Here is a 21288-nt window from a genome sequence, read left to right as displayed (position 1 = left end):
AGAAAGCCGAAGCCTGCCTCAAGACACCACTGCCGAAGCCGCCAGTTGGTTTCTCGGATGCAGTTCTCCTGCCGTCTTTCCTCAGGTCTATTTATTCTTATTGTTTATTATCAAATGGTGTGAATTCCTTTAAATTCTGTATCTGTACTTTGAAACCCTCTTACAATATTTTTACTGTAGAAATTTTTTAGAAAAAATTCTTATTTCCTCTGTACATCTCCTTGTCCTAAATATGTATCTACTGAAAATGGACAAGGTAAGCACTACAGTATTATAGAGAATGAATCTAGAGTGGACAGCTGTCGTTAGCCAAAGAGACATTGCTTCACTATCATTCTTTAATCTGACAATAACTTCAGCCACACACCCACAATCCCTTGAGTGTTTTCAAAGGAGTATTTTGGTGTATTTATTAAGGGATAAATGGAAACATTAGCCTGCGCCCTTAATAGGACTCAAGTGGTATGAAAAGTAAAAATATGACCATATTACAGAAAAGTAATACCCTTTCAATAGTATTATCAGTTCACTTCTTGCTCTCCTGGCAATGAATAGGGATGACCCTGCAAAAACTCAGTGTATGTGGCAAATGTAACATCAGGTACATGGGAGTCATTGAGGGAATATGATGCCTTAGCCATGCACACAATCAGTTACAAGGGAAGAGTGTCTCTCTTACTTTTCCTGGACTACAGATGCTGTACAGAAAGGGAAGAACAAAGGATCTTCCATTATAGTTGTTTACATGGATGTTAATAGATAGCAGACATTTTCCAGCTTGCCATAGAAAAATATAATTTCTAGCACAGAGTTAGGCAAAATATGGCCTGTGGGCCAGAACTAGCCCATCAGCTGATTGGATCCAGCCTGCAGACAAGTACCCACCAATTAATTGTATCTGGCCTGGCTGGTGGCTGCTCCTGTTGCGCTCTGCATGGGGCGAAGTCCTACCTGCTCTCATCTGGGGCAGCATGTGCTGCACTCCCAGCCTCCCTGGCAGAGGACCCCAGCCCTGGCCAGTGGGGACAGCTTCTGGGCAGGGCTACTGCTGCCACTGCTGCAGCCGCCCAAGGAACTGCGGGGCTCCCCTGGCCTCCAGTGACTCCTCCTTTCCCTGCTGCTGTGCTCTGGGAGCAGGTAGAAAGGGGAAGCTGCAGCATTGCAGGGAGTGGGGTGGGCTCTGCCTGCAACTCGCTTTGGTCCTGCTCATGCATGGCTGGGTGGGGAAGCATGTGGATGGAGGCGGTGGGGTCACACAAAGGAGCCTGGGTGCTCACAAAGCCCCGCTGGTCAGGTGTGGGACATGCAGGTGGGGCAGGAGCAGCAGCAGCAGGAGCCAGCACAGGCTTGACTGCAGCCTTGCCAGGCAGATGTGGAATGGGCAAGTGGGGTGGAAACAGCAGCAGCAAGAGCCAGTGTGGGCTTGGCTACAGCCCAGAGGGGCAGGTCCAACACAGAGGCAAAGAGAGCCAACTGCTCCAGGCTTCCCCTCTTCCCCCCTGCCACTGAGCTTTCCTTGATGCCTGCCAGCAGCAGCTGTCTCTCGCCCCTTTGCAGTTCACTGCGAGCCAGGCAGACGGCATTGATTTCCCACCCCCACCTGCGCCTTGGAGAGGCTGGGCTCAGCCATGTTACAAAGAGTGGGTGGAGGAGAAGCTCGGTGGGAGGGGAAGCCCCCCATATGCACACACCCAACAACCCACACCCCAACCACACACCCCATACAACCCTCACCCCCACCATACCCGCACACATCCCAACCACACATCCTGTCATACACGCACCACACCCCCCACCATACCCACATCCTTCCCCCACACACACACTCCCCCAACACAAAAACATCCCACACACACCCCCACATACATCTGGTACCCCTCCAAACACAATATACAAAAATAAGACTTTATTTTGAGCTTTTATGCAATCACCTCTATATACACTACACAAAAACACATCAATCAGGACAAAACATTTTTTTAAATAAAATTAAAATATGTTATAGTAGATGTTTGATTTTTATTATATGATTTGTTTGATTTCCAGTTCCAAGATGGCAAGCCCCCCCTACTCTGGAGTACTTCTGGGGCAAGGGGAAGGACTTCCCATGGCAAAGGTCAGGGGTTAGGGGTGGGACTTCTGGTCTCAAGGTGGTGGCCAAGGGTGGGACCCCCTGTCAAGGAGCGGGGCTATCCTTGCAGCCCTCAACACCTCACCAAAACTCATGAAGTGGACCTCCAGCTGAACTAATTGCCCACCCCTGCTCTACAGCAAGTCCCAGTTATAGTGCTAGAATTTGCTCTGCTCGGGCCCTTTCACTCTCCATTCTGAGGATGGAAAATTAAGTGTCAGAATTCATTCAGTTATCACCACCTAGACATCGTGGACAAAAGCATATGGGTCTCTAGGCAGTGGCCTACAAATCCCACCATGTTATGACTGTGTTTGATATTGTGAATGCCATAGTTTTACAGCTTCTTTAGAAACTTTAAAAGTTGTTTTTATTGTTAAGTGTCTGCATATACTCAAACAGGCATTTCAAAGTACTTTGCTATGCTTGACAAATCCCACTTTATTACTTGCCAGTGATAAATGAGAACAGTGAATCCAGCTTCTGTGCAGGGGGTTGGACAAGGTGACTCCAGAGGTCCTTTGATTCGGTGGTACGTAGCAAACATTCCCTTGTGAGCAGGTGGCTTATTCACCAGTGTGAGTAGGTTTAAGAACAGTATAGCCACACAATAAACAATTACACTTCCAGGCCCTGTAATTGTTGTGAATAGCCTTCAAGTATGAACAGACGAAGTATTATCTTCCTGTAGAGTATCAACCTGAAGCAACAGAAGTGTAAACAGCTCAATGTGAACTACCTTCATCCATCTCCTTAAATGAAATTTGTCAGGGTCCCTTTGGCCTTATCTGTGCTGTAACTGAAGTCAGAGGAATGTGTTCCAGTGCATCTATCCCCTCACGTGAGAGCAAAAGTTAGTTGTAGTATAAACTCGACTTAACCATATGCGGGTTAAAGGCTTAGACTGCTCAGGCTGCTAATCTAGTTTCAAGATATAATTCAGGCTGTGCTAGAAACCTCCCTTGTTCCCCTTGTACTTAATGTCAAAATTCCCATTCATTTCAATAAAAGTGGATCATGCCCTGTAATATTTAACCATGGTGTAATTGAGGGCCCAAATTAGGAAGATGTTTCTGTTGAAGGAAATAGAAGTACATCCTTAAAATTAAGCATATGCTGATACAGGGGGCATCCTGAAACAAAAGGATTCCCTGTTTCAATTATATTTGAAGTGCTGAAGTGTTATTGCATGCTGCAGTTGGCACATGTAACTCCAAGGAATGTTAGGTGGTATTAAAGTTAGCAGATGCTCTGAGTAGTTGCATGTTAAGGATTAATAATTTCTCTGACATGTTGCTAGAGGGCTGGTGAGTGGGGACATTGCTAGCAGCTGCCAAGTCTTACCCGTGGCTACCTGGCTCTCCAGCGCCTCAACCTCCCCATCCTGCTTCCTCCCCACCTTTGCCATTGCTCTGCACTCACCCACAGCAGCCCAGCTGCCTCCAGCTCTGTGTCATTCCAGGGAAGTAGGGTTCTGGATCATCCACATGGTGGGGGAGTAATGCCTCCTAGAATAATAGAGGACCACAAATTGCTGGTATTGGCCCCATGGAGCAGACTGACATTACTACAACACAAGTTGCCTAACACCCGCTGGAGACGATCCTTGTCAAAAGAGATATAACTTTGAGACATTCAAAAGCACTTAGCTTGTCTTTTCCTGCCTTAACCACATGGACAGTACCATCTTAAGAACATTTAACATGTGGGAAAGGTAGTATCTAACAACACCGGCAATTTTAGCTCAGAAAATATGTCTTGAGCTTCCAAGTGGCTTCGACCACTCTCCTACTCACCCCAAACACTGTAACAGGAATCTTCTGGCTGTAGTGACTTGCTGGGTTGAACTCATTATACCAGAAAGGTGCAAAAGTATTCGTAAATCCATATAAAAATAGCAGAAGCAAAGCACTTACATGAACCAAACTAGAAAACCTTAATTGAAATCACAACTTTGTACAAAAACACACATATGGAGAGTACAGACTTTCAAGCTGCTCACTCAGCCTATGAATTCACAATAACCTTCAGAAGAGAGATATTTTAAAAGCTGTTGACCTGCTATTTTTGGTTCTTTTTTACATAACTCACTGATTCATGACATCAAGGCTTCTAATACTGCCTTTCTAGATCTATGTAGAATAGCAATTAATGAGGAAAAAGTATTTTTATGGACCTAATTTTTTACTACCTTTTCTCTCCTGTATCTTATCAAAGGCAGAGGTAAAGTGTTTCTCCAGTTAAAGAATTATTACATTTTTACTTAATAGGCATTCAAGATGGCATTGCATTACTGCACACACTTGTATCATCTTACAAAGATCCAATTGAGATCCTACTGAAGTCAGTGGGAAGTCTGTCCTTAACTTAAATAAGAATTGGATTGGACCCATCATCAAACTGTGATTGCTGTCAGTAATGCCTCATACATAATCAACCCATCTGTTCAGATTCCAGGAAGTTATTGTTTGCTGGTGAGGTATACCACAAAAACTATACGTCTTGGTTTTAGATACCATGTTGAGCATGACGTTAGACAAATCTTGTTTTGACTTGTTATCTGAGTCAATCTGATGGGGAAATGAATTGCTACTGGAGAATAAATAAGGAACTGCAAGATGTCATTTTTATATAGGCCATTTCTTTAAAAATAACCATGCAATTCATTCTGAAACAGCCATTTTTTTTGCATCTGGAACTCTTTTAAATAAAAGGCCTACATTTTCAGGACAAAGTTTTAAACAGATAATATTGCTGTAGTCTAGAAGAAAAAAAAGCAGGTTACCCTTTCTGGTATGTGAACTATTGGTTCACCTGAGAAAAGAAAAGTCTGTGGAGCAGAATGGCAGAAAACATCAAAAATCAGAACAAAATGTTTCCAAGGAAATCAGTTTAAGTATTAGAAATATAAGCAGGATTATTGTATCAGGTTCACCTGAAGAATTTGCCTCATCTGCCCAGATGTTGAACTCCCTTCTTTCTAGCAATCAATAAGATTGCCATTATATGGGCAAATTTACTGTTCAGCACCCAACACACTAACTGGGCCAGGTGCTGGGTAAAAGAATGTATTCTCTATCTCTGGAGTGGCTACGGAGCCACTTTATGAAGATTATACCAGGTCAGTGACTGAAATAGACTGGTCTACATATAGGCATGAAAAGACCATGAGGAATCACGCAACCTTTCACACTGCCAATATACCAATTCCATTGCAAGCTATAGAGAGAGGAGCAGGATTTGTTCTATAATAAATCTCTTAAAACTTTTGCACAGCTTTTAACTAAAAGCAGCAGGGTGGTATTGCTTTATTGAGTTACTCTGGCACCAGGAAAGCAAATGTTCTTTGATAAGATTTTCTAAGTATTTTGTAATAAAAATAATGATACTGGAATTATTTTGAACATCTTTATATTTAGACTTCCTATTTTTTCTAGGTTACATTTCGGACAAGAATCTATCACTGTAATATTAACAGCCAAGGAGTGATCTGCCTGGATATTTTAAAAGACAACTGGAGTCCAGCATTAACTATTTCTAAAGTTCTCCTCTCTATCTGCTCACTTCTCACAGACTGCAACCCTGGTAAGGAAAATAACACTTCCACATTTGCATTAATTGTCCATCTTTCTATTAACTGTAAATACCTGCATAGTACCCTGGTTTACTATTATGAAAAAAAAAGGTGGATTTCAAATTTTGTACCTACGATTGCTCCACAGCCAAGTAAAAATAATTGTACATAATGCAAACTAAGGAGAAAACATATTCTCACAAATATTGGGGCATTTTTAGTACTGAAGAATAAAAATACATGAATTCAAAACAAAATCGTTTAATCCCTTGTAGAAGACGGTAATTTGCAAAAGCTGTACTACTACAACCCGGAAAATGTTAATGAATATTGAAATGGAAAGCTTATATTTCAGTAACAGGATGTTCTCCTGTGAAAAGAACACTACCCTACCAGTGGTGGTTGATGACTAACTGAATAGTTCACAAATGATGGGCAGTAATTTCAATTCTGTTTCTGTTCTGTATCTTGAATAACCAATGAGAATCTTCAAATAAGGTTGTCATTCTTGTTAACTAGTATAATGGCTGTGATTCATCCTTTCAGTCAAATACCATGTTCCCCTACTGACTACTGGGTGTGTGACTCCACCTTTTGTTCCTGCCTACTGTGAGCAAGGAATGATACTGATGGCTGCTGCAAAAGTCCTAAATATACAAATATCACAAGATTTTTTTTGATGGTACATATGGGGACCATTTTTGCTTTCTGTTTGTTAAGACTTTAGGTTTCCTCTGTTTTCAAGCTCTTCTCCCCAAATGTGAGGAGCTGAAGTTTTTACATACAGAGCAGAAAGTCTGAGATTCTTAAGACTGAAAGCAGAGGCTAAAAGACAGAGGTGGCCAACCTGAGAAGGAGCCAGAATTTAGCAATGTACATTGCCAAAGAGCCACAATAATATGTAATGATGTGACGTAACGGCCTTGGAAGCTGGTTGCCGTGTGCTTGTGCAAAGATTCAAGGAGATACTGTTAACTTCTGAAGAGCTGCATGTGGCTCCGGAGCCACCGGTTGGCTACCCCTGCTTTAAGATAAAGATAAAAATATTTTGAGACTTGCAATAAAATTGTGAGAGTAGACAAAAATATGATTGGCTATTTTTTCTCATTTGCAGTTGCCTGTGCATGCAATATAAAAAGCTAGCATTAAATGTAAAGAGCAACCAGCTTACAGCTGCCTGGGGTGGCTGGAATAAAGCAGCCCAACACTGCAAGAAAAATGAGACCTTAGTAACTCTCAGGGTTCCAATTAAAAGCTGAAATTGTTAAGAGGAATAGATAGTTACTTGATGCCTTGTGAATTCAAGCATACTTATTTCAGGTGTATAGGATGCCACCTACTGTTTACTGGATTGTTGGTGGGACTTCCTGACCATACCTCTGCCTATGCATTGTATTGAGCCAAACACTTGTTTTGTCGATACCCATGGACTGGTAACACACGTGTAGAGAAAAGCAAACATATTCTAGAAGTCTTTAGAAATCAGGGTAAGGGCTATGGTAGTATTAATGTCCAATACAGAGTTTCCTATGGACGTATACAATCATTTCAGAAGTTACTGAGAAAATTGTTAGAATTAGGAACCAAAAATATACAACATATTCTTTTGCTTGTCTGCTTTCAAAAGGGCACTTGCAAGTTTGGTGAGTTTCAAATAGGAATTTAAATAGAATATCTGGTATTTCAACAGTCCTATATGTCCTTTGCTATCTTTATGTAATTATACAATCAAATTGTTATATTTTTCCCTCCCCTTTGGATGTTTCAGTGGAGGAAACTATATAAGAAAAGCAGTGGAAGTAACGATACACAGAATGATGTCAAGTGCACCAGCTAAGTGTACTGACAAAATTGACATAAGAAATGGGTAGATTTTCCAGTATTCTCTTTCAATTCTAGTAACCTTCGGCAGTGATGTAACTGCAATAAGCAAAATAGTGTCATACAAAAGTTTGATTTTTAAGCATTCCCTTTAAATGGAATTTGGTGTTGGATTTGATTTCTTTGTCTTTATAATGCTTCCTGTGAAGTTGAGAGCTAGACTTTGCCAAATTAATAATGTTTCTGTATGTTGCTTTGTGATTCCTACAGAGCTGACAGCAGGTTGATGTGAAACCTTGAGCTCTTTGTTTCTTTGAGACTGTTTATTGCTAGTCTAGATAACTTTTATGTACAAACCCTGTATTTTAGTGATATTTGTTCCTGAAATTGAAGACTTGTATAAATCCAGGGGCTTTTATCGTTGCTGTATAATTTGGCATGATAGAACTGTTTATTTCTATTTGTGGGTGTGCTCCCTGTCTTTTCTCCTGCTTGTCCTATCAGTTGCATTCTGAGTGTAGTTGTGATGATATTTTATCATTAGCAAATTGTTGGATTAGCTATTCCATAGAATCTCATCTGAAAATGATGCCATAAAGTGGTCACTCTGTCCCACAGTGGGGCCAATCACTTTGAAAATAACCCTGGCACATCTGGGAAAAGTGTGTGTTTGTGACTGTGTGTGTATTGTGTATTCTCTATCAGCTGGGAGCAATTTTCAGTCCACTCTGTTGTCCCTTCATCTAACCTATGCTGCCTCATTTTAGAGGCAGAATCCCAGCAGGGTCTCAAGTTGATAAGCAACCTTGAACTCTTTGTTCACCATACATCAAACAGGCAGAAGCAGATCAGGTCAAATGGAAAGGCAACACTGAATACTCCACAAACATAAACACTTAGGACAAGTGAATTCCTCCACCACCATCACCCTGTTTGAAGGGAAAAAAATCAAGTATCGGTTACCCAGTAGCCTTACATTTATGCAAATCTTCATTAAAACAACAAATAGGAGTAAGAATGGCAGCTAATTAACCCTCAGTCATACACAGTGATTAAACTGAGCTGGAGCACAGCTGCAGCTTCATTTGCAAGCACTGCTATTCTTCTCAAATGGGCTGAGAAATGAAAAGAGGTATTTGCTCCTGCCGCTTGTGTCATTCACACAGTAATCTACAAAAGACATTGAGAGAGTCTCTTTCCTCACTGGTTATACATCACTGCCCTTTGTTTCATATCACTCAAGGCAGGAGCTTGTTTGTCCTTTTTAAACAACCAATACAATCCTTTACTCATAAGCTGTCTCAAACCCTTCAGTTCTGATTATTATTAATTGTCTCTATTTTGCTTGGCAGTATCAGACAGTAAATTGTGTTAATGAATGTCTGAATTTTGTAACAGCTGGCTGACTTTTGGGAGAGTGGGGGGAAGGGATGTAGTATTTGTATCTGAAGGAACACATGTGAGTGATCTGCAAAAGTAACCAAGCCACTTGGAGGGGTAACAGAAGCATAAGAGGTGAATGAAATGCTAGCACATTACTGTTATTATTTAGGGCAACACTCAAGATGACAATTCCATGTATTTTCACAAAACAAGGCCCCAGTCCTGTAAACATTGGGTAAGGGTAAATCTTTAGTTGCATGCGCGTTCTCGATAAAGCTAATAGATCTATTCATGTACATAAAGTTAAGAATGTAAGTGTTGGCCCTGCACCCAAGAACAAGTTTACTTGTCCATACTGCCTGTTAGGACTTGTGTCTACACTTATTATTCTAGAAAACCTGTTCAGGAATACCTATATTTGGGTAACTCCATGTGAGAACACTCCAGAAAGCATCCAGTTAAACTAGAACAAGGCAGTCATCCTCTGCAGTAGTAGATAGAAATGAAGTATTCAGACATAGCTACTGGGATTTAAATTCAACCCAATCTTCGAAAAAAATCACTTTTCATTGTAGACAAACTTCTAGTTTTTTCATTCTAAAGAGATTGTGCCTTTAATTCACCTAACCTTCAGTGTTTAGGTGTCTGTTGCAGAATTATATACACTTAAGAATTTGTGGCTATTCAGTTTTAATTTGGGGTGTAACCCAACATAAAGGTTAGAGAATTAAGACAGAAATCCTTAGAATAGGTGCTATATCTCCATAGCTTTTCCATTCAACTTTCTCATTTTGGTCATGTCTATTAAATCATACAGAAACTTACGTTAGTCAGGTGGGATTTAACTCATGTCAGTCTCTGTATTTTTATTATTGTTTCATTGTTTGATTATGGAAAATAGCATTATTTATATATACAGTTCTAAATTCAGTTGGAACTTATGTATAAAATGTTCTAATCACCCTGCCACCACCCCAACAAAAATTAACCATAAATTATGGTTCCACAGTATACTTCTTATCAACCCTTGTAGAAAGAAGCTCTACTACCTTTATTAGCAATTTACATGGGCAGAAAAATTCACCTGTAGGACCTACTTGCAGGATTAGGATACATGAGAAGATTGTATTTAAGGACATGTCAGTAGGCCTAGGAGAGAAATTTTTGGTCTCTGTGTCAGATCTCCTTTTTTTGTGTGTAACCATGCCACTCAATATATTTCATTAACTGAGCCAAAAACTAGTAGGTTTCTTGTCCCTATTGCTGTAACTGGAAAGCTGTTCTAGAACTCACATCTCTGATAGTTGAAACCTCTTCTGATTTCCAGTCTAAATGTATTCATGACCAATTTATACCCATTTGTTCTTATGCCAACATGGTGCTTTAGCTTAAATAGCTGGTGTTTGCTCCTTGATGTATTTATAGAAAGCAATCATATCCCTTCTCAGCCTTTTCTTTGCTGTGTTAAACAAGCTGATCTCTTCTACTCTTCCTATTCCCCCAATCCTCTAGCAGCCCTTCTTTGCATCTGTTCCAATTTTAATTCATCTTTCTTGAACATAGGTGACCAGTTGTATGATTTTATCTAAGTTACATAAATATTGTCAAGCTTTTTATTGTTTACCATCTTTGTTGAATATGTAACAAAATATAAATTGGTTTGTTTCTAGTGGTAATTGAAGCCTGCCCTATATAAAGTTTAGGGTTGAAAAATATGTCATTAATATGACTATTCACAAATATATATGTGCTTATTCTGGTTAAGTGCTTACATGATTGCATAGTTAGGGTTAATTTCCAGAAGTATCAACCCCTCATAGTTCCCACTAAATTTAATAGGACTTATGATCACTCAGCACTTCTGAAAATTAGACTCTTAATGTACAGAGTTGTTGGTTGTAGCCGTGTTGGTCTAAGGACATAGGCAGGCAGACGAGGGCATCTTTGGGTAGATGTGATATCTTTTATTAAACCAACCGAATAGTTGGAAAAATTTCCCTGCAAGCTTTCAGGCACAAACACCCTTCTTCAGGCATGCCCAAAAGCTTGCAAATAACCTTTTTCCAACTATTTAGTTGGTCTAATAGAAGATACCATATCTATCCAAAGAACCTTGCCTGCCACTCCTAATGTGCGATATTTTGAATATGCTTCATAAAGGATCCAAGTAAAATATACTTCAGTTAGTATGAATATATTTGCATTTACCACTGTTTTTAAACAGGTGCTGCAGATTTTTTATCATGATTCCTTTAATACATAGTTTTATATTTTAATAATCTATACTCGGCTTTTAACTGCCTGCATTTATCTAGACATAGATAAACGAAGTCAAATAACACCCTAAGGTTACCATGCTCTTAACTTGCCCCACTAAAAAGGGACATAGAAGACGTGCCCCAGGCTTTCTTTGTATGAGTCATTATTATGTTTCGCTTGTATCTTTCCCAGTATGTCATTGTTTTCATCCCAAAGTGGGTATTGTTGGCAGTTGTGGATAACATGTTGTTGTTGTTTTTTTATTATAGCTACAAGTTGCTCACGTGGTTTGGCTGGATACAGAACTGCCTAAATATTTTCTGCCAAAAAGCTTGCTTACCTGTCATTAACTCCCTTATCTGTACCTGCACGAGGGTGTTGGCATTTAAGGCAGCATTTCTCAACCGGTGGGTCATGACCCAAAAGTGTGTTGCAAGAATATTTGAAAGGGTTGTGAGCAGGTCCCCAGAAAAACCTGTGAAAGCATGGGTTTCCCCTTGCAGGCTGGCAGCATTCCAGCCTGCAAGCAGCTGCTTGGATGATTGGAAGCAGCAGGCACACGTGCATCTGCACACGCAGATGCACATGGCCAACATAAAGCGAAGCCAAGTCATGGGAGCAGCCCCAGCTGCTGGACGCAGGTAAGTATGGGGAGCAGGGGATGGAAGTCCCAGGGACTGTCCACAGGTAGAGAGGGTCAGGGTGTTGAGGCAGCATGTACAGGGCGTGCCCATACTCACAAGGGCCCACACTCACTGCTCACACTCTGGCCCGATCAGGATGGAGGCAGCTGGGGGCTCCCTCTGGCAGGGCTGAGGGTGGGCATGGGACCAGGGATCAGGAGGCACCAGCATGGCCCAGGGGCGCAGGGGCTGTGGCTTGGGAGTGAGGGGCACCAGCGGGACCAAGGGGCTGTGGCGTGGGGGTGAGGGGCATGAGCAGGACTAAGGGGCTATTGCTTGGGGGGTGAGGGGCACCAGCAGGGTCCGGGGAGTGGGGAGTGGCAGGGGACTGTGGGTCAGGCACCGGCAGGGGGGTGTGGGTTGGGACAAGCCATCTATCTTGGTAAATGAGTCCCAGTACAAAAAAGGTTGAGAACCAGTGATTTAAGGAACTTAGCAGTTGGGATAGAGTTATCTTTTGTGCACTTGTTGGTGCTTTTCTTGAGGCCAGCAAGGTTCTATACTAGTACAACTAAGAATATGAAATCCTGAGTTATCGTTCTTTACAGAGAGAGATTGGGTAGAGTTTCTTAGTGAGATCATCTTCACTTGCATCTGGCATAGTGCTGTGACTTTCCTACATGAGCCCAAAATCTCCAAGATTATGCTAGAAGGCAAGTAGAGTTGCTGCTGTCTTTCCTCAGGGCCTCTACAGTATAATGAGAGAGAGTGGATGGCTTCAGTTCAGGAATCACATGAGAGAAGACACTGAAGCAGCCCAGGTCATATTCCCTTTCCAGGACTAAGTACAGACAGTCAAAAAGCCCAAGGCTGAATTGATTCAATCTTCGTAGGTGAGCCTAAGGTGCATAGATTGAACCAGTAAGAAAGTGATCAGACATTCACTTTTGATTCTGGAAATGCAGTGGCTCAGGCCAGAAGTTGGGGGGCACTAGAGCATGTCTCCCTGCTGAGCTGGAGCAGATAGCTTGGGCCATAGCTAGCCCACCCACCCTGCAAGCAGGGGTTTGCAGGGAAGGTGCAAAGCATCCTGGGATGCTAGGGGACTTTGAATTAACTTGAATCCGGAAGGTAACTGGGACAGAAGTTCAGTAAACCAATTTAACCTAAATCAGTTAAATCTGATGCTACATACATCCAGGTTTATCTTAAACTGGTTTCAGCCACTTTGAAACCAGTTTATGTGCACTGAAGTTCTGTTGTGTTACAGATTTTGAACCAGTTTCTGATCACTCATACTAGTTTATATGTAACTTCTGTCCCAAGCCCAAACAGCAATATCTGTGTTTCAGACCCTTTTGTTCTTCTTTAATATATAAAGGACATTATAATTCTTCTGCCTCACATGTTGGTCCCTTAGCATAACATCAGCTTCCTCAGGGTTTACTCCTGAAGTGACAATCTCCCCACCCACTCTGCTCCCAGCATAAGCCTAGCAATATAAGTCTGTAAATCCTGGACTTCAGATACAATCAGGGTGTGCACAGATTTGGTTCTCAAAAAAGCTCCAGGTGCCTAGTCCAATAATGGTATTTCCATTTGTGTTTTTGTTTTAAGAAATTTAAGATTTTATCTGCGTACTAGCTTGAAATAATTCTAAATCAGTGGCAATGAGGATCCTCAAGTAGAGTTCTAAAGAGATGCAGGTCTGAGTAAACACAGATTCATGATAGTAAACAAAAGGACTCTTCAAAATTTCTTTGCTAACCAGTCCAAAAGATTTCAAAGTAAAAGCCAGAGCAGTTGAATATGGGAAATAAAGCATAATTGAAAAAAAGAAAATCTGTTCGATTCTGGAACATTTGGCTGGGTGTGGTCAAAAATCTCTTGTTTGCCATCAACCTAGAAAGTTTTTTAAAATATCTGTCCAGAACTGAATAACTAAGAAGAGGTCCCTGTCCCCTTCTCCATAGAGCAGGCTGCCAGAATCTTTACTCTGTTTTCTTGAACAGGGACTGGGATATCCCACCTACCAGAAGTAGGGACAATCTTGGGGATAGCTCTGTCAGGCCTTCAGTCAGTGTAGATGTAGTTAAGGATCTTCTGGAAGGGCTAGACATTTTTAAATCTGCAGGTCCAGATGCCCTCCACTCAAGGGTGTTGAGGGAGCTGGCAGGGGCCATCGCGGAGCCCTTGGCCCGGCTGTATGAGCATTCGTGGTCATCTGGCCAGGTGCTGGGGTATTGGAAACTGGCTAATGTGGTCCCCATTTTCAAGAAAGGGAGGAAGGAGGACCCAAGTAACTATAGGCCTGTAAGCCTCACTTCAGTGCTCAGGAAGATCATGGAGAGAATCATCAAGGAGCACTTCTGTGGGGGTCCAGCAAGGGAGATCATGCTCAGGGGCAATCAGCAAGGGTTCATCAAAGGCAGGTCCTGCCTGACCAACCTGATTGCCTTTTATGACCGAGTAACTAAATCCTTGGATGATGGTGTCGCCGTGGACATAGTCTTCTAGACTTTAAGAAGGCCTTTGACACTGTCTCTTACCCCATCCTCATCAATAAGTAATAAGTTAAGCAACTGTGGCATTGATGCCTACACAGTTGGATGGGTAAAAAATTGGCTGAAGGGGTGCACCCAGAGCGTAGTGGTGGACGGGTTGTACTCAACCTGGTGAGATGTGAGATAGCCCAGGGCTCGGTCCTTGGGCCCTCACTGTTTAACATCTTCATCAGCGACTTGGACAAGGGGGTGTAAAGCATGCCGTCCAAGTTTTCTGATGACACTAAGATGTGGGGTGAGGTGGACACACTTGAAGGGAGAGAGAGGCTGCAAATAGATTTAGACAGACTACAAAAGTGGGCAGACAAGAATAGGATGGGGTTCAACGTAGACAAATGCAGGGTGCTGCACCTTGGGAGAAGGAATCCACAGCATACATACAGGCTGGGGAGTTCCCTTCTTGAAAGCACAGAGGCGGAAAAGGATCTTGGAGTCATTATTGACTCCAAGATGAACATGAGCCGCCAATGCCAGACCTCAGCCAGCAAGGCCGGCCATACTTTGTCATGCATCCAAAGGTGCATATCAAGCCGGTCCAGAGAGGTGATAGTCCCCCTCTATGCGACTTTGGTCAAGCCACAGATGGAGTACTGCATCCAGTACTGGGCTCCACACTTCAAAAGGGATGTGGCCAGCCTGGAGGAGGGCCACCTGCTTGATGAGAGGGCAACAGGACAGGCCCTGCAAGGAGAGACTGAGGGACCTGAACCTGTTCAGCCTCAGCAAGAGGAGGCTGAGGGGGGACTTGGTGGCTGCCTACAAACTCATCAGGGGAGATCAACAGCAAATAGGTAGAGCTCTTTTCTCCCTAGCACCACCTAGGGTGACAGGGAACAATGGTAATAAGCTGATGGAGAATAGGTTTAGGTTAGAGATCAGAAGGCAATATTTTACAGTTAGGGTGGCCAAAATCTGGAACCAACTTCCCAAGGAAGTGGTCCTTGCCCCTACCTTGGGCAAATTCAAGAGGAGGTTGGATGATCACCTGTCTGGGGTCTTGTGAACCCAGCATTCATTCCTGCCTGTGGCAGGGGGTCAGACTAGATGATCTGTTTAGGTCCGTCCTGACCCTAGCTACTATGAAACTATGCTTTCTTCCTTTTATCTAGATCTAATAGTCACCTGCTAGGATGTTCCTTTTTTGTTTGGTGGTTCTTTCTGCTCTCCCCTGGTCTCCTTCTTATAGCCAGTTCATATCAAATGGTTTTTCTGTCTAACTTATTCCTCCTACCCATCAGAATCCTCTTCCCTATCCTCATTCCCACCTCTCCTGCCACCACCAAGAAGTAAATTTAGGAACTCCCCAGTAATACTTAGCCTGCTGGGACCTGGACACACCCCCTGATCCCCAGTTCAGCTTCTCTTCAACCAGAAGGGAAGGGAGGGCTTGCTCTAGCACCCCCCAGTTTCTACCCTGAGCCACTGCAGGCATGTGCCTGCATTTTCGGAATCAAAAGTGAATGTCTGTTCACTTGCTTGCCAGTTCAGTCTACACAGGTTAGATTAACCTGTAAAGATTGAATTACTTCAGGTTAGGGCATTTGGAATGTCTGTACTTAGGCATAGTGTAGTTGTACCACCTCCCTGAGTGTTATAATATGAGGCAACAGCAACCCTCTTTTTCCATGTGTCCAAACCAGTGCTTTCCACACCCCTAGCCAACATAGCGACTATGCCAGCAAAACTTCGTAGTGTAGACCAGACCACAGTCTTATGATCATGATCTAAGAATGGCTTTAAAACATTTTTATCTCGTATAAATGAAGTTTTATTAGAAATAGATTGATTTTGCACTAGTAAGTTTTTCTCCAAACAGTTCTTTCTGTAATATTGTCATTCTGCAGCCATTTAATGAAGAACACAAATGGTTTTGTTCCCTAAAAGTTCACTTCTACATCCCCTTCATTTTCTTTTAAAATACCTTATTCCTTATTGTGTCCTCTAAGTGAAACAGCAGACCTGTTTATTCCTAACATGAGTAAAAATGTGTTTTTTGTACCTGATTTTAAGTCCTGCATCACCTGTTGTAGAGTTACGTCTTTACTAGCAAGTCCTCTAATGTTTTGTAGGCATCAGGTTCTCTTTCCCTATTTCTCTTGCTCACTGCAGTCTCTTTTCTGTGAGGTTTTCCAGTTTTTCTGAGTGGATCCTTATTTTTACTACTAATCACTAAATGATATGTGATTGACTTACTTAGCCTTTAAATAAAACCCTAGTTAGTCACAGAAACAGGCTTTTAAAAGTATCTAGGCATCTAAAAATGCACATAGCCACCAACTGGGATTTTCAGAAGTGCCTGCAGGCATCTCTTTGGATCTTTAAGTATTTATATACCTTTAAAAAGTCTGGTCCTTACACACTTGCATATCACTACACCCATATCTGCTTAACTCATGTAATTAAAACATAAAGGTAAGCGCATAAGGAAATAAGTGCAGGAAATCAAGGTCTAAGACCACACTATCATATACTGAAAATTATACACGGATCAGTGCTGAAAGAGTATTAATTTGCTTTTCTGTAAAGAGCTTATAAAATGCTATGAGATTTTGTTTCATGTCATCTTATCAATGGACTAACTCCCCCTCAGCATGAGTCCATGATTATGGGGATCATTATAGAAACAGGAAAAGCATTCACGAACTCGTTTCTATTAGACTGCAGGAAAGGAACTGCCTTGAAATAGCTCTTAAGTGTGTCTTTGTATGTGGTGTTGGTAGAGAGGGGGTTTCTATTTAGGTGGACCTAAATCTTTGTGCATTCAAGTCACCTCTGAAGACCACATGATGTTTTCAAGTTGGAATTTTGTTTTTATAAAGAGATGTGAGCTTGCAAATATCCATCTTGAGTACATGCAGGTATGTGCTGCTAAACACTCACTAGACCCTCACTTAAAAAAATTAATACAGTTAGAAAAAGGCTGTATGGAAATACTGAGCTTAAAACCACGCTGCCAGAAAATAAGTATTCAGAAGACTAAAGTCTGTTCTAATATTTTTTTTCCCTGAAAACTGTCTGGAGTTATTTACATAAGAATAGATTCAGTAGGTGTTACATAATTCAAAGAGTAACACGAGTAGCACACATTACTTCTAAAAAAATATACCAAGTGTTCTGTGGTGTCTTTGACTTAGCCTTAGTAATTAGATACAACTCCAAATCTGAATCATGATTGCACTTACTTTGTTTCTTTCCAACCCAATGTATTCACAGTTTTACAGGCAAAAAAAAAAGTATGTTTAAATAATATTAAGGAATATGTACATTCTGAAACTGCAATAGACCAACTTTCCTCCCAGCCAGGAGTATTGTGAGATTGCCCCCTGCCCTGTTTCAGTGGAGGGTGTAAAATAAAGTATGCGGTACTTGAGAGCAGATTTCTTCCTGACCACACTAGTGATCACCTTGGCCAGGTATAAGTGATTGGAAACCGGTCTATACCCATAACAAAACAGAACTTCGGCGCACACAGATTGGTTTAAAAATAGTGGAACCCAGTCTAAGATTTATCCCTCCCTCCTCCTCCTCCTCACAAAAGGGCAAATGTGCATTCTGTTAATGATTGAAACTGCATCGCTTACAGAAAACCACATAACTTAACCACATCACAATTCTGCTTCAGTTCTTGAATGTCTGTTTCTAGCCCTCATGTCTGAGCACAAATAGCCCTGAAAGTTTTATCTTGCTCAGTGCAGTCACTTTTGCATCTTTAATCCTTCAAAAATGTCCTTTGGAGGTTTAAATATGTTGTGTTTTAAAGAAATATTTCCTTTTTTCTTTTATAAATGTGTTTTCTTTTAATTTTGTCTGCCCTTTCATTACTAGGGGAAGGAAAAATTGAACACCTCACAGGGCTCCAGGCACATGGTTCATTATTTTCTATTAATCTGTCCCATCTTCTCTTGCTCATCTCCTTTCCAAGCTAAAATAATGCTAAGTTTTAATTCTTTGTATGGGTAAGGTCCACCTATCATTAATTATATTAAGAATCTGTTTCTGGGCCTCTTTTACCACTGCTTGTCTTTAGTTAAGGCGAGATGAGAAAAACTGAACTCTAATCACAATGAGGTCCTCTTGTCCATGTAATGAATGGTATCTGATGAAACCCAAATCAGCAATGAATTTCAGGCTTACAGTTACAGATACTGTTGGGAATTCCATTATCTTGCATTGCAAGGTAAACAGCTAAAAGGGGCATAGTGGGCAATCATGAAATGCTAGATTCTGCCCCTGAAGTGCCCCTATGTAAGTACTATTAGCTTCAGAATGAGTTGCACTCTGACACTAAGGTTATTAACTTTTAAGCATATATCCAGACTGTCTTTTGAGGAAGTCTATGAATTGCTTATTTCACAGTATACTGAGAAAAAACAACACACTTATTTTTAAAGCTCTGTTTTAGAGCTTATTTGAGACAAATACATAAAGAAAGACCTTTAAGTGAGTGTTGATCTCTGCATCTGGGAAGTTCATATTTATAGATGAGTGAAAATATTGATTTTTTTCATTAGTCCCAGCAGAATCAATAGGATTTGTTGAGCCATAGTTATCTTAAAGGGATTTTCAATTGTGGCTGATTGGCAGGTGCTACAAATGCAGAACAAGGAGCCTATTCTCCAGTCAAGCAACATGTGTAACTGCATATAATACTAGTGCAAGTTTCATCAGTTCAGAGGGCAGTATATCTGTGTACTCTCCACAGGATGAATCCTTGTAAAAATTGCATAGAAACCCAAATAAATTATCTATTATAATCACTGTTATTTCTAAAGCAACTAAAACAAATAGCCTTAAAGACTGCAAATCTTATTTTGAAAACGGAACCTAGAGTAATTAAAATGCATCCTAAACTGTCCCCTTTTTCCAAACTTTGCCCTCTTCTTTCACAGTTGTTATATGTGCTTTCTTTTTTGTTTCCTGTCTTTTGTGTGTCCAGTTCAGACATGTTCTTAACAGCAATATAGTATCAGGAGTGAGGCAGCTACAGCACATTTGTACTCAGGATTTTTGCATCTAAACAGTGGTTTATATTTAATTAATTTCTTCCCTTACTCTACCTAATATTTTCTCATTTAGATGACTGCATGAGCCAAAATTATTTACCTGAGCTTGTCACCCTTATCATGAGTGGTATTTTATGTGCATTTCAATACTTAGTCCTTTTTTTAACTTTGTATTTCCTAACACAAGGCAGTCAGATCTTCACCTGATGAGAAGCAGCGTAGCTCCAGCTGAGGTTCTTGGCCAAAAATTTTCATCAACAGTTGCATAGTAATAAATATTTTTCAGTCGCTTGTTTTTAGGAATGGGAATGAGGGGAGTGTGAATTTTTTTGTAAGGTAAAATAACCCGTAATGTCTACCTCATTGCCACCTGACTCATCGGTTTTGCACAGACGAGCAGTTTCCATTTTAGAGTCTTTATGTTGCCCCAGATCTTTTCCTTCTAATGAACGGTTTTCAGAGCCTTGATTAGTTCAGCCACTTTTAATGCTGCTTCTTCCTCATCTTATGATATTCTTGCTCACCCTACAAATCACGCTCTTTTGTCATCCTTTAAGTTCCTGAAAATGAGCTTGCTACATCAACATCAGCTGACCATTCGCCTCTGGCATTTTTACCACAAGAATGTAGAAACATTTCTGAAAACCTCATAACCAACTGTCAGGTGCACAAAGCTATAACCCGACCATAAACCAGCTGGCTATTAAAGCTGCCACTTCCTTTAGCAGAAACCTAGGTTCCTGAACAGCCCAGATATTACCTTTAAAAATGGTCACATTTTCATGAAGAGGCACAATACTTTGTGGCATGGTCGGTTTTCTGCATAGTTCACTGATTTTGTGTAGTTTTGAGACACATCAGACACCAAAAAATAAAGCTATTTATTTGCAATCTGCTGCTTTGATGTCACTATTTTCTAAGCAGCCAAGTCATTACATTCAGGGGAAGTAGCTGGAAGACAAAACTTTTACATAAAGAGCAAAATACATAGCATAACGGTGTACAGTGAAGACTGGGCTGCTATATTGAGAAATAACATTCATTTGGGAATACAAATTGGAAGTAATTAGTATACTGTTTGTAGTGCAACCCGTCTTCACAGTGAAGGTACATCTATCGAATGGAGCATAGATTTAATAGATTTTTAGGGTCAGAAGGGACCTCAGTAGATCATCAAGTCCGACCCCCTGCATTTTGCACTTTTAAGTTGAACTAAATAACAGTTAACAGAAAAATCAACACAGATCAGACAAATGTTTTTGTTAGGCAGAAAGGGGTTGGCTTTAAAACTATACAAGTAAAAAATTCGCAGACGTTTAGGGACCACACGGAAGGGACCTCGTGAGATCATCCGACCCGGCCCGCCTGCTCCGAACAGGAAAGACTGCAGAGATCAAATTCAGTTTTTACACTTTTTTAGCAAGTATTTATAATGGTGTCTCTTTCACTTACAGAGAGTTTTCTTGTAGGAAGCTCCTCATATACTTTTTATGGGATGCTCATATTAATTGGTGGCAATTCCAAAAACTTTCTACCCTTCTTAAAGCTGCCCTATACTGGCCTACTTCAGAAGCATAGCTAAAGTACAAATAGTACAAACAAGGCAACCCTAAATTTAGAATTATACTGAGGCAGATCAATTATTTCCCTATCCATTTCTGAACAGGAACAGCTGCTTTAGATTATTTTGGAGCATTGAGGCATATGAGGTAAATCATGTCTTTTCTGCCTGAGTTGGTTCTTCAAGTTAAATTCCAGATTTTTTTCCCAGCTCTTTGTTATTCTTCTCAGTACTTCTTTATCAGCGCTTCAAATTCTGGCCAGTGTCCTGCATAGCACCTGTGACTAGGAAACTGCAAGGAAAGTAAAGAGAAATGACCTATCCTTGGCCTGTGATACTTCCCTCAAACCCACAAAGAGAGTTTCCAAG

The 21288-nt window shown here is 41.1% G+C and overlaps 1 protein-coding gene across 4 annotated transcripts in view; it reads left to right on the top strand.

Moving 5' to 3' along the window:
- The window catches only part of LOC102558191 (ubiquitin-conjugating enzyme E2 E2), a 331636-nt gene that overhangs the window by 289648 nt on the left and 20700 nt on the right, over nt 1-21288 (top strand). For all 4 annotated transcript variants that reach the window (XM_006271829.4, XM_059728852.1, XM_019497978.2 and 1 more), the window contains one exon: nt 5569-5716. In XM_006271829.4, the coding sequence (XP_006271891.1) occupies nt 5569-5716 (148 nt within the window). The remainder of the gene's footprint in view (nt 1-5568; nt 5717-21288) is intronic.

This window comes from Alligator mississippiensis, chromosome 5 (genome assembly GCF_030867095.1).
Source record: "Alligator mississippiensis isolate rAllMis1 chromosome 5, rAllMis1, whole genome shotgun sequence".
Classification (NCBI taxonomy): Eukaryota; Metazoa; Chordata; order Crocodylia; family Alligatoridae; genus Alligator; species Alligator mississippiensis.
This window is presented reverse-complemented; position numbering and strand designations above follow the sequence as displayed.